This window comes from Schistocerca serialis, chromosome 2, assembly GCF_023864345.2.
Source record: "Schistocerca serialis cubense isolate TAMUIC-IGC-003099 chromosome 2, iqSchSeri2.2, whole genome shotgun sequence".
NCBI lineage: Eukaryota > Metazoa > Arthropoda > Insecta > Orthoptera > Acrididae > Schistocerca > Schistocerca serialis.
In genome coordinates, this window is record NC_064639.1 from 436,329,966 (window position 1) to 436,344,388 (window position 14,423).

The 14,423-nt window shown below is 38.4% G+C and overlaps 1 protein-coding gene across 3 annotated transcripts in view; it reads right to left on the bottom strand.

Moving 5' to 3' along the window:
• Positions 1-14,423, bottom strand: part of LOC126457300 (transcription factor A, mitochondrial) — a 103,621-nt gene that overhangs the window by 37,177 nt on the left and 52,021 nt on the right. For all 3 annotated transcript variants that reach the window (XM_050093483.1, XM_050093481.1, XM_050093482.1), the window contains exon 5: positions 4,923-5,205. In XM_050093483.1, the coding sequence (XP_049949440.1) occupies positions 4,975-5,205 (231 nt within the window). In that variant the 3' untranslated portion in view covers positions 4,923-4,974. The remainder of the gene's footprint in view (positions 1-4,922; positions 5,206-14,423) is intronic.

Here is a 14,423-nt window from a genome sequence, read left to right on the forward strand (position 1 = left end):
TACTTTTAGGTAAATGCACTTGGTCCAATGATGTTCCAGTGCCTTGATCCCATCTCGAAAATGAGTTTCCTCCAGACCTTCAATGTAGTTGTCAACGCCAGCTATCAATTCTTTGTTTGAAGTGAATCTTTGTCCACCAAGATAAAATTTCAGTTTTCGGTAGAGATGGAAATCTGATGGTGCCACATCAGGTAAATAAGGTGGGTGTGGCAACAATTCATACCTTAGCTCGTATAATTTTGCCATGGTAAAGCACATGTGTGCAGGCGCACATCAAGAGTCATGGTACCCATCTTGCAGACAATTTTTTCATTTCTAATTCTTCAGTTAAAATATGATATACCATTTCAGATGACATCTGGCAAGTGTAAGAAATTTCACGCACTTTCAATCGGCGATCCTCCATGACCATTTTTGCAATGATTTCTGGAGAAGTGACACATCTTGGCTGACCACTATGAAGATCACCTAAGCTCTCCTGAACAAATTTAAATTCGTTTGTCCACTTGGCAACAGTTGAATATGCAGGAGCAGAGTCCCCCAGTGTATTCTGGAAATCAGCATGAATGTCCTTTGCTTTCATAATTTTCTTTACGACGTACATAATTACTGCTTGAATCTCGATTTTTCCCATCTTCGCAAATCACTACGGGGGAGTAACAACTGAGCCACGTCACTGCCACAGCTCTCTTCTGAGAGCACCGACACGGCATGTGTTTACAGGCAATAGTCCAATGAATATCATGAGAAAAACTCGTTGCACTAGCGCTGACCTCTCGTGGTGATCCCATGAACTTTTCAAACTACCCTCATAGATCCAATATATTCAATCATGAGTGGGTTTCCAAACAATCTGTTCTAGGCAGTTCTCAGAGGATGCATTTAGCAATGTTTCCAGGACAGCTTGTCAAGCCTACCGCATAAAAAGCTGTTATGATGGCAACATCACTGAGGCACATATGTACTAGTGAACTTAGGTTTTCTCTCAAGTTTTTAGTTATTTCTGGAGATGAGCCTGGTGGTCAACAGAATATCTCTGATAGAGTGTCTTGCGAAGATGATCTCCATGCAGTTTCTATTTCTATCTCGATGGGTTGAGTGTCTACTGTAGCAAATACACCACTCCCATTTACCGTTATCCTCTGCTTTGATACATACTTAAATTTTCCCTAAAAATTTCACTACTATTGATTTCAGGTTTTAACTAGCTTTTCTATTCCTAGCAAATAGGGCGTTCAAAAAGAAACGAGCCAGAGGCATAATTACAGAAACCAGTACCTGTATGTTAGAAGTATTGACCCTGGCTGTTGAGACACTTATCCCACTGTGACACAAGGCAGTGAATGATTGTCTCATAAAATTCCCAGGGCTGTGATGTTAACCAGGTCCGCACATACAGCTGGATGTCATCGTTCGAGGTGAATCATTGGCCCCTCAGAGCCTTTTTAAGAGGATCAAAAATGGCGTAATCACAGGGACAGATGTCCAGACTGTGTGGAGGGTGGCTGAGAACCTCCCATTTGAATTTCTGCAGGAGTGCCATGACTGTGTTGGCTGTATGAGGCTTTGCATTGTTGTGGAGCAAAATGAGCCCATGGGTGAGATTGCCTGGTCGTTTAGATTTGATCGCTTGGTGAAGGGTGGTCAAGGTTTGCAATAATGCTGGGCATTCACTGTTGTCTGGTGCTGCAGAAAGTGAATCAGAAGGGGGCCATCTTGGTCAAAGAAGAACGTCAGCATAACCTTTCCTGCACTCATGTGGATGGCAATGTCCAGCTGTACATGTGGAAGTAGTTAACACTGCAGCCCTGGGAATTTTATGAGACAGCCATTCACCACCTTGTGTCACAGTGGGACAAGTGTCTCAACAACCAGGGTCAGTACTTCTAACACATAGGCAATGGTTTCTGTAATTATGGCTCCGGCTCATTTCTTTTTGAACGCCCCTTATATTATGCAAGTTCACTGCTTTTCAGGAGTGCTTCAAACTCTGGCACTTTGTTACGAATGCTTCAGCAGTCAACCACTAGTATTTTAATATTCTCACCTGCAGGGGGCATTTCTGTGTATCTTATGCTGACACATCTAGGTTCCCTACAGCTGGATGGGGTGTTGCCTAATCTGGAAAGCTCTTATGTGCGCCCTAGATGCCTGGGTAGCACTCTTGATGTGTAGTACACACCTGACCCATTTAGGGAGACCTTACAGTTCACAGCCCTATGCCCCATGTCTAGGAAGTTGCAGGCTACCTTGTCGCATAACATTCGAAGTCTCTGGTTAAGTCCTTCTATTCGACTCACAATCAGGAACCAAGATCAATTCTGGTGATGCAAATTATGAGCTTAGATGAAACACTGAGCAAGGCTGGTTTTTCCAATTTTCTCTGCCAGTCACTGGAATGATCCACCTATGGCCTCGGAGCCCAGATGACGGGCATTGTTTTCTCAAAACTGTGCCACAATCTACAGTTGGTTGCACCTTGTTCCGTCAAATGGCTGCCAGAATAGTCTCTTCAAACATGTTGAATGTTGCCCCCCAGGCACATGCACTGAGTGCAATTGGCATTCTTTCAAATCCCTTGTTGTCATTTGCCTAAGTGATACAATTATTCGCCGTATGTTTTAACTGTCAATCATTAATAGACCTTTACCCTTTTGCATCTCCTTCCTCTTAAAACACGACACAACAGGTTTCCTAACAGGTGAAGTGAGCCTCACTAGCTCAGTTTCCATTTCTGTGGAAGGCAGCACCTTGAACTTGTTGGTTAGAAGGGATGGGTGTAACACCCCGAATTCTCCGTAGTACCTGTCTTCCCTACCACCGATGTGCCTCTCACAAACAAGGATAGAACCGAGTGGTTATAATTAAAATGCAGCTACTCACAGACATCCAGCGTGGGCCATAATTACCATATGGCAATGAAACATGGTAGATATTGTAGTGTGTTAATACAGAATGGACTTATGCAAGAAAAAGATTAGTTCCAATTTTGGCACTAGCTGCAATCTGGCATTGTGAATGCAAGAAAGATATATAGAAATGTTTCCATGTGTAATAGATTAGAAACAGGACATGAGCAGAAAAGGTCAAGCAAGTGAGACAGGCATAATGTTGACTTTACTACTAACCACTGCTTAGACAATTTGCTTACTATGAGTACTGTAGACAACAACGAGATGCTGTACAGTGCCAGATTTGCTCTTGGTGGCCAACATTGAACTAATTTTATTTCCACCGTAAATCAGTTCTGCATTAACACATTAGCATATCTACCTAGTTTCATTGTTATATGATAATTACAGCCCACACTGGACCTCCTTGAGCAGCTGTACTTTAATCTAAACCACCTGGTACTTCAGGTACTTCAAGTATCTCTGGTACATGACTCTTGCGTGCTCTCCAGAAACACCCATTTGCAGCAGCTTCCAGCTGGTTGACAATAGTCACGGCAATTTCCAGCTTCTTACAAGTGTCAACTAACTCCTCCTGTGTTTGGGAACAGCATTCATGGTGGGGCTGCACCAAGGCTGGTGCAAATTTTACAGAATAATAAACAAATAACTTTTACAATAAGCCTTATGATTCTCTTTTAATTTCTGGATCTGTTATGTTTCAGGTATTACTAATCCCCTTTAACCTCACGCAATTAGTGTGCAGAATGAGATTTCTATTAAACGTGTGATAATAGTTACAATTTTTTTTTTTTTTTTTTTTTTTTTTTTTTGAGGTTATAGTTGCTAACAAATTCAGAAAACAGAGTTAATTTGATAAATGCAGACATATAAACTCTGCTGGAAGGGAAAATAAAATGGAACAAAATATGCTAATTATAATGCCTATTTTTTTCTTTTCTTAGTACGAAATATGTTATGAACAGCATCACAACTTCTGAAACTTCTCAAAAACGTACATTTATTCACTGTGATATAAACTGGAATTCAGGATGAATGATTCTTTGAATGAGGATACCACTGCTAAAAACCATATAAAGCAGAAATGCTGATTACAGCATTACTAGCACATCATACATTTTTTGCAGTACACAACATACAAAAGTACACAATATATCATGACACAGGCACAAAAATGGATTTAAATTTTACATAAAATTTTTGTACCAAATTTTTTATGTGCACTACTGTAGTGCAACATGTGTAAAAGAGAACTCATCTACCAAAGTTCTGAGAAAACTGCTATTAGAATCATACTTGATACTCCTTTGTGCTCAGTTATTCTCATCATTCACACATCTCGGTGGTTTCACATTCTCTTTGATCACTCAAGTATATTTCACCTGACATGCACAAACAACAACAAAATGGAAGACCTTGTAATGCTGCAAAAATCATATTATGATAATTAATCATTATTCACTAAGAGTTTAGGAACTGTAGGCAAGGAAGGAAGGTGAAGGAACTGACAGCTATAAATCTAAATCATGATAGTACATCTGGTAATTTAACTTTGACAATGATGCATAACAAATACAACATGAATGTCAAAAGCATTGTTCAAGTTCACAGGCTCCTGCAACCTGTGTAAATCTGAACAGAACTATTTTGGATATTAGCCACATCAGTGTGAGACACCAAAACAACTAACATAGCAATACTTATATCATCTTTGCAGTGGTCCCTTTCGAACAGTTCAAGAGTTCTTAAGAGGACCAGCGCAGAAATGGTTGAAATTTCTGCACGTTAGTTGTAGTGTTTCCTAAAGATGCAGCCTAATACTCGAAATGATTTTAGTAAACCATTTTTTGGTATTTGAAATCAATCTGACATACACATAAAATCCCACAGTGATATATTTATAAACTCAAAAAAGACCAGCTTTTAATCAAAATTAAGGTCTCTGTAATTTGAATATAAAAACTTTGGTACAAAGTAAAGAACTGCCATGAAACATCTAAAATCAAATACCTTCCACAATCTGTCTTGATGCCACGGGTGATGGGTTGGAGCAAGCATATTGCTATTCTCGAGTGTGAGATCGGTGACGAAGGGTACCTCTTGAACTATCACGAGACTCAATAAGAGCTTCTTTCCGCACGATATCTATGTGGCCAAGGCGAATCATGCGTTCTTCCCACTCTTGCAGCCGTTCTTGGTAGTCTGCAAGATCACGCTGTGACTTTTTTGAGTACTCCTCCTTCTCATTATCAGGTAACTGTTGCCATTCCTCTGCAACTTTTGCCTGCCATTCCTGTAACAGTATGCATAACATCATTACAAAACTTTCAAGAAAGATTATTCTAAATGTGTCCAACATATTTCCTTTATGTTGTGTAGCATGTATTTACAATGATTGTCAAATTATGAAAATAATTAGAACTAATTAATTATTCATCACATACTTCAGAATATAAAGAAGAGAGGCATTAATTTCACACTGTTTAATTTTTAACATTTTAAAGTATTCATTCTTTTAATAGCATGATTATGATAGTGACTTTCAACTCTGGTAATGTTTTGCATATGGGAAAAGCTGATTCCTCATGTGTAGGCTCTTTGTATCCCTGTAATTTGTTGGATGAGCTAGTTCATGAGGTGCAGAAAGCAAAAGCATATCATCTATAATAGAGCAATTCGTGCTAAACTACCTTGACCATGAAGACAGTCTATCCATTCATGTAAAAACTATCCTTTCTGTTAGAAATAACTTCATTTTAAACTATGCATGAAGACTAACTACAAAGGTTACTTTTCAACATTATTGTTGTTCTGGCATTCAGTCTGAAAATGTGTTTGGTGCAGCTCTTCACACTAGTCTATCCTGTGAAAGCATCTTCAGCTTTGAATAGCTACTGCAACATACATCCATTTGAACCTGCTTACTGTAGCCAAACCTTTGCATCTCAGTACTATTTTTAGTCCCTCCACTTCCCTCCACTACCGAACTGAAAATTCATTGATGCCTCAGGATGCATCCTATCGACTGATCCTTCTTTAGTCAAGTAATGCCATAAATTTCTTTTTTCTCCAATTCAATTCAGTACTTTCTCATCAGTTATTCAATCTAATCCATCTAATCTTCAGCATTCTTCTGCAGCACCACATTCCATAAACTTTTATTCTCTTCTTGCCTGAACTACTTATCACCCAAGTTTCACTTCAACACATAGCTACTCTTGAGACTCAGAACAGACTTCCAAACACTGAATTTTATATTTGATGTCAACAAATTCCTCTTTTTCTGAAACACTTTTCTTTCATTTTATATCCTCTACTTTCGATAATCACTAGCTATTTTACTACTCAAATAGTAAAACTTGTCCATCACTTTTAATGCCTCATTTCTTAATCTACTACATTGATGTTTATCTTACAGCCTCCTTTCAATACACTATCCCCTCTATTCAACTGATCTTCCAGTCCTTATCTGTCTCCGACAGCCTCAAGTCTCAAACATCTATGATGTATACATGCAGACTGAAGCAACAAATGAAAACGTGTACCAAGGCTGGGATTCGAACCTGGGTCTCCTCCTCACTTAACAGATGCGCTAACCACTACTCCACCCAAACACAGTGGCTTTTGCACAAATGCATGGACTACCCTAGCATGCCTCCCTCCTCAATCCAAATTTCCATTCATGTCTCAGAGATCGCTCATTTCCTTCGAAGCTGAGACGCTATTCCTATACAGTTGGAGAGCCTCTGCAATCCCGTTCAAGTTAAGGGGGAATACCAAGTGGGATGAGGCATGAATGGGAATTTGGATTGAGGAGGGAGGCATGCTAGGGTAGTGCATGCAGTTGTGCAAAGCCACTGTGCCAGGTTGGCGTAATGGTTATTGCATCTGCCTAGTGAGCAGGAGAATTAAAATGCCATTGGCAAAACGTCACTTTTTATTTCTTCTGCCTGAACTTTAAATCCCTTTTAAAATTTCTTCTTTGTTTCCTTCATAGCTTGCACATTGTACCACCTCAATGACATGTGGGATAGGTTACAAGTCTGTCTCAGTCAAGTCTCAACTACAGCTTCCTTCTTATGTCCTTTGAATCTTGTAACTCTGCCATTTGGTATTTGTACTAGCTGTAAATAATCTTTTTCTCTCTCTGTTTCATCCCTACTACCTTCAAAGCAGCAAAGAGTGTAGTCATGTCAACACTGACAAAAGCTTTCTCTAAAACTACCAATTATATAAACAGAGGTTTATCTTCCTTCATGCTAATCCTATCTTTTAGAATAAGCCATAGCATCAGTATGACTTCATTTGTTCCTATGTTTCTCCAGAATACACAGTAATCTTCCCTGAAGTTAGCTTCTACCAGTTTATACATTATTCTGTGGCATCAATATTTCGTAACCATGAATTATTAAACTGATAGTTCAGTCGTATTCTTGACATCTGTCAGCACCCGCCTTCTTTGGAACTTCAATCTGAGGATAATTTGTCTGGCTCACGTTTCTTGCACACTACATGGAATAACTTTGTCGTGGCTGGCTCTCATAATGATCTCAGTAATTCTGGGGGAATGTCATCTGCTCCTGGGCCTTATTCCTACTTAGGTTTTTCAGTACTCTGTGAAATTCTTCTTGTAGTATCAGGTCTCCCATTATGAACAAAAAAAGTTTTGAATCACCCCGGTTTTCAGAATTCCTGAAGATAGGCATTAACTGTGGATATTGTATCACAGACACAGTCCCTTTGACTGTTCAGAGATGTCACTAAACCAGCCCAAAGATGTAAACAACCAAGCATGAGCAGCACCTATTAGACGGAGGGGGTGTGACAACTGATAAGTTTCAGTCATTCCACCAGGAAGGAGGTACATGGCTCATGTTGTCTGTAGTTCAACCATGCCTAGACAGTCAACACCATTGTTCAATCATGTCCACATTGTTACTTTGTGCTAGGGAGAGCTCTCAACAAGGGAAATGTCCAGGCATCTCGGAGTGAACCAAAACGATGTTGTTCAGACATGAGGAAACAGGAACTGTTGATGACATATCTCGCTCACGCCATCTAAGGGATACTACTGCAGTGGATGACCCCTACATACAGATTATGGTTGGAGGAACCCCGACAACAATGCCACCATGTTGAATAATGCTTTTCATGCAGCCACAGGACGTCGTGTTATGGCTCAAACTGTGCGCAATAGGCTGTATGGTGCACAACTTCACTCCCGACATCCATGGCGAGGTCCATTTTTGCAACCATGACACCACGCAGCACAGTACAGAATACTTCACACCACCATCCTGATACACATGACACAACTGACTATGAATCTCAGTAGCACTGAATCCACCTGTTCGCAGAAGGTGAATGACAGAACGTACCTCACAAGTGGTGGGTGACACAATAACATTGCCCATTTCAACAAACTAATAAACAAAACAGAGAGCTGACTGACACAATGAGACCTTCAAAGTTTACTTTCCCCACTTCTAACATAAAATAAAGCTACAAGGATTTGTTTCTTTTACTAGCAAGTCAGAGATGCATATATGAATAGCCCTCTCACTATTGTATAATAACTACAAATGTCACAGATTAAATTACCAAAGAATACACTGATAGTCTCTTCGCACAACTGTTGGTGCCTCTCTTTACAATGGATAGATGCTGCACGACTCTCCAATTTGTTAGCTACATGGATTGTTTCGGCTTGTCTGCAAACTGCAAGTGGTTTTCTGTACAGTACTGCACCTAAACAAGTAAATGTGTCTGTGTTCTTGTTGTATAATCCCTGCTCAATGTGGTGTGGATTGAACCCACAATTTCTTCAGCAGTGTTCACCATGTACACCTGCTGTAGGACGTTGTACATACTAACAATTATGGAGCTTTTCCCCTAGCCATTCTCTATACCACACCTTCGCTTGCTAAATACATATTACAATTTCCTTGGTGCACACCTAAAGCAACATACTTTCGGAAAATATAATCAGTAATTAAAAATGATAATCAACTACAAAAATGTTACTACAGTGCACACTTTCTTCTAGGGTCTACTGTCTTCAATGATGGAAAATCAAGGATGGCCTTGGCAGCCAGAGACAGTGGTTATCTGCATGTGAGTTGAGTTTGCATGAATGAATGTTTGTATGTTGTCTAATTCAAAAGAAGGTCTTTTGGCTGAAAGCTTACTTGCTTAGCAGTCTTTTTGTTGTCCCTGTCTGCGACTCAACACTTCGATTATAGTTTCTACTGTCTTAAAGAGTTATACCAGCAGATGAGAAGTTTCTGTTGTCTTACAGTCCCGTAATTAAGCATTATCAGGGTGATTTCATCTCAAAACATACAGGTCATGTCAACTCGTGTTCTCTGGAAAAAATATATATTACAGCTCTATATCATAAGTATTAAGAAATAAAGTATTTTTGTTTTATCTTAATTTTTGTAAATAGTACAGCCCTTTGAAAAATGTATATTTTGTAAATAACCCTTATAACTGTGTGTGTAATAGTCCCATACCCCAAGGAGCATAGGGGACAATGCAGGAGAACCGTACCGCTTAAAACAGTAGAGAACACAAAAAATATAACAAATAAACTAAAAGAACTGAGAACCTGGCACATGTTTTGCAATAAAGCTCCGACTTCGTGTGTGTAGTCGACACCCACACACTTACGGGCTTCTGTAACTCACAAATTTAAGATGAAAATATGAAATTTACATTAATTTTCCTACTTAATTTTTTTTCTGATTTGGAAAGTCACAGAACACTATCTTTTCTGTCATATTACCAGATACTACTAACGTAATTATAAACAATATCTGCTCTGTCCCAGCTATCTGTACTATGTAAATATTTATCACTAAAAATGTAAAAAATTGCATTTTTATGAGTTTCTACGAATTATTTACTCGAAAACACCCATCCAAAAACTTTTGAGAACTACACGAAATATTGTTTGGTTAATATGTTAGTAGTCAGTGCAAACACAGTGTGCAATATTTTACTGTGTAAAGTGTTAAAAATTTTTCAACATTCTGCATACTTCACATCACTGAATTTCTAACATAAAATATGCATGTTGGCAACACTGTTTCCAGTGTACTTTTGCATATAACGAACGAGTGAGAACTTGCACATAAACCATTCTGCATCGAGTTTTGGGTTCGGTTTGAACTTTTTGTTAGCTGAAATGTCAATGAGGAAATACAATAGTGAAAGAGTGAGGTGTGTGGGCTATAAAAACACACAGAAGGTGGTGTTTAAGGAAAGCGACAAACACTTCACTATTGTTGGAAATCTGTCAGAGTATTGTAGAAATATCTTGGTGCTCAAGTAACGGTATCAGTATCACATCCATTGTGCAGGAATCGCTACACTCACTACAAGAAGAAATTTAGTGACAACCCACCTGAACAATCACCACCACCCGAATGTGAAACTGGAGAAGACAGTGCAGATGTTTATATTACTGGGCGTGAAGTTGTCAATGTGTTAAATGTTGGCATTTCTGCTACAACCCCTGCTATACCCCCTTGGTAAGAAGCACAAAGGAAAACAGTATGTAAAAAGAAAAGTGGAAGAAATTGAAACAAGTTTTAAATGAGCAACATCTTCAAAACTTTGTGACATGTACAATGTAGCACACTTGGTGCAGAACCTGAAAATTCTGATATGTGCACGAAATGTGATGTGTGGTTTCAATATCTAAATACTGCTATCTCACCAACCATCTATGCTGAGAAGGTACAGTTACTGACACTGATACCAATTAGATACTCCAAGGAGCAGATACAGAAATACATAGCAATTCCTCACATTATTTAATTTCAAAAGCTCATAAAATAAAGAATGAGAAAGATATTTGGGCACACCCAGATTCTTACTGTGGGCATCCATTGCAAGATGATACGCTTCCTGTTGTTCTGAAATATTACCTCAGTTATGACAAAGATTGCAGCAGGCAAAATCCTAACCAGGCTGATCTTATCTCTGTTAGTGAAAATGATGAAAAACGTGAAAAGGTAAAAAATTATATGACAAAACATCAATATGAGAAGCATATCTCCTCATGAAAAAGGAGAACCTGAGTTCAAAAATTGGTTACACAAAATTCTACTCCTTCCGACCAAATGGGCAAATGTCAGCCACTGAAGGAAGTATGTACTGCACTAATTTGAAACTTGCTGGTTTTGCCATAAGTAGTGTCACAGGAAAGGAGTACATAGAGATGGACCTAATGCTTTTGTGTACATGTCAAGAGCCACAAGATAAATGTTGGTTGCAGGAGTGTGCAACATGTACTGGTGCTGAAGTTATGACTGCTGAAGTATTACATTGCCAGGATTGCAGGAGTAAAATCAGTCACATCCCAGAATACTGGCACTTTAGTTCTTCATTTCGACTTTGCTGAGAACTGGTCTGTTGCTTTGCAGAACGAAATTCAAAGTTACCACTGGCACACATCACAGCTATCAATATTCACATGTGTTGCTCACTTCCTTGGAACATCACACTGCTTTTCTATTGTCAATGATGATCTCATTCATGAAAGTGCACATTCATGCTATGCTGTCAACATGATAATTGATGACACTGTCCAGAGGCCATGCATTTCCCAAACAACGTGTATGTGACTGATGGCGCAGCATCTCATTTTAAAAACCACTTTCAGCTTTATGAGCTTGGTCAGCACTGTAGAACAAAAACTAAGACAAAAAATGGATATTTTCAGCAACAGCTCATTGAAAATGTTTGTGTGATGGGATAGGAGGTCTCTGTAAACATCTTGCAACAAGATTTAATCTCCAGCATGAAGCTGTTGATGCTATAAGAGATTCTACTGGACTTGAACACACTGTATCAACATTAGCAACAAACATGAAACCCTTAATTCTAAATGAAAATATATTAAGGGAATTCCACTTAAAAAAGAGAGAAGAATGGTCTGCTATGAAGCCTGTGGTAGGAATTCAATGAAGTCATTACTGGGTTGCGTCCCTGAGCGGCAATACATTGCAAGAACGATTCTCCAAGAAATGCAGCCTGTTACTGTGTGTGAAATGCAAAGATTGCAGTATACATTAGACGACTTTGTAGTGAGCCCCTTCATTTCTTGTGTGTTGACAATCAGTGGTGGGTGGGACAGATAATAAGCGTCCTTCATGAGCTGTAAGATATAACAGTCTCTTTTAAGATTCCTCATGGTCCTGCTAATACTTTCGAATGGCCATCATAAAAAGATCAGTGTGCAGTTCCCATTTCCCCAATTCTGCTCTTGCTAGACAATCCTTGTCTGTGTGCAAATTCAGGTCAGCTACACAAGTTCAATAACAAGTAGATGAAAAAGAAAAAAATGAACTCTTTTCAACATTGCAGTGTTGACTATTATATTGCAAGCAATTTTAATTCATGGAAAGTCATGAAGATGTAAAACCATGGCAGAAGACAATAATAATTTGTGAATAATATCATAAAAAGAAAAATGGGTATAAATATTCAACAGCTCATTTTTTTAATAAAATGTTTTCGGACAAAATTATGAATTGTTTCCCACTCACTTATAATGTTGTAAAGTAATTATTTTGATTCAGATATACCAGTTTTGCATGAAATTTACTTAAAATCAGTGATACATTTAAACATTTAAGTGTCCATGATTTTTTGGCCTTGAGAATAGAGCCAGGTGTACCTAAAAATTTTCTCACATTTTGTACAGATAAGTACTGCCAACTTTAATTGTACATTCCCTAAGTACAATCACCAACTAACATACCATGAAATTTTTAGAACATTTAGGATGGCGGTTTTGGAGAAAAAAAATTTCTACATAACCAAAAAATATCAGATTCTTTCATCTTTATTTAAGAATTTCACGCATTAATGTCATAGCTCACAGTTAGTAGTCCTTCCACTTTATCATATCTCAAGACAGTTAACATCCTACGACTATTCATATTTTCAAAACATATTTTTGAAATTTGCAAAATGTTAGAAATTTTCGTAGTTACACAAATATTTGTGTGTGTGTGTGTGTGTGTGTGTGTGTGTGTGTGTGTGTGTGTGTCATAGTACTGGGAACAAAGTACTTATTAAAAATGTATTCAGAGCTCTAGCACTTTTGGTTTCTTTATTACAATTTTTCAGTTTTTGCTCACATTATGACATTTTCACAAGTACTCTCATTTGCATAGGTCTGTAGTATTTTAACAAATCAGCAGAAAATCAAAATGCTGTACTTGTGGAGACGTATCATGTGGAACTTCAGAATACATTTTTTTTCCAGAAAACTTTGAAATAGTGATAAGACACATTCACTCTTGACCTGTACGATTTGAGATGAAATTGCCCATCATCAAATTTCAAAATAGAACTTCTATACACACACGCGTGCGTGCACGCGCGCGCTAACACACACTTTTTTAGGGGTGTGTGTGTGTGTGTGTGTGTGTGTGTGTGTGTGTAAAAAGGTTATTGTAGGCGAAATGATACTATCTGTTACAATTGCACACAATATTTTCTATTATTTATGCATATGACTAATGCAGAGAATGACAGAGAAGCTCATGTGAGCAGTTGTCTACAATGAGTATGGAGAGTGGTAGCAGAGGAGGGATGGAATTACTTTGGAAACTGGCAATGAAAAGAGAATGCCTCAGAAAAAGTTCACATGAAGAAATGGCAAAAGGGTGTGGGGCGCAACAGTGTCAGGAGAAAACCATAATAATCAAGAGTCTCAAGAATATGAGAAAGGGAGTTAGGAGAAAATTTAAAAAGGCTGTAAAAAGTAATGAGGAGAATAGCAGGATATGAAGCTAAAGGAACAGGAAAAAAGGCAAGGTTGGAAAAGAAATGCCACATGGGTTCAGAGGGACATGAGACTGATATGATAGAACAGTATTGATGTGAAGAATACTTCAAAATTAAGGACTGAGGTGGGGATAGAAACACTGGAATTCTACACTCAAACACATTAGGGAACATTGTATGATAAAAAGGGAAAGCAAGACCAGAGATAAAAAATTGAAGGTAGTGGAGAATGTAACAGAAAAAAATTACGTTCAAAAGACTCAAGAGGCCATGAATGAAAGTGATGATTACATAAGAATTAAAAATGAGGATGGAGGTAGCAAATGAACTATAAAACTGAAACAGCATGTGGAACGAGAGGATGGGAGGTATATAAGTCTGATAAGGGAGACAGGGAAAAGAGGGGGGGCTAAGCAGGGAGGGGAGGAGGGTTTAGACAAAGGGAATTAGGAAGACTAAGTGCAGATGATCATGATCTGTGGGTAAGCGCGCTAAAAAGCAAGGTCATCAGCACCCTTATGTGAATGATATACAGATGAGTGTGGAGAAAATCTATTAAATAATAATAATAATAATAATAATAATAATAATAAATAGGAAAGCAATGTTGCATTCACACAGAAGACTTGAAATGACAACTGTGATAAGGGGGGCACAGAATAGCCCTCAACAAATGTCTGACAAAACACGGCAGAATAACTAGAT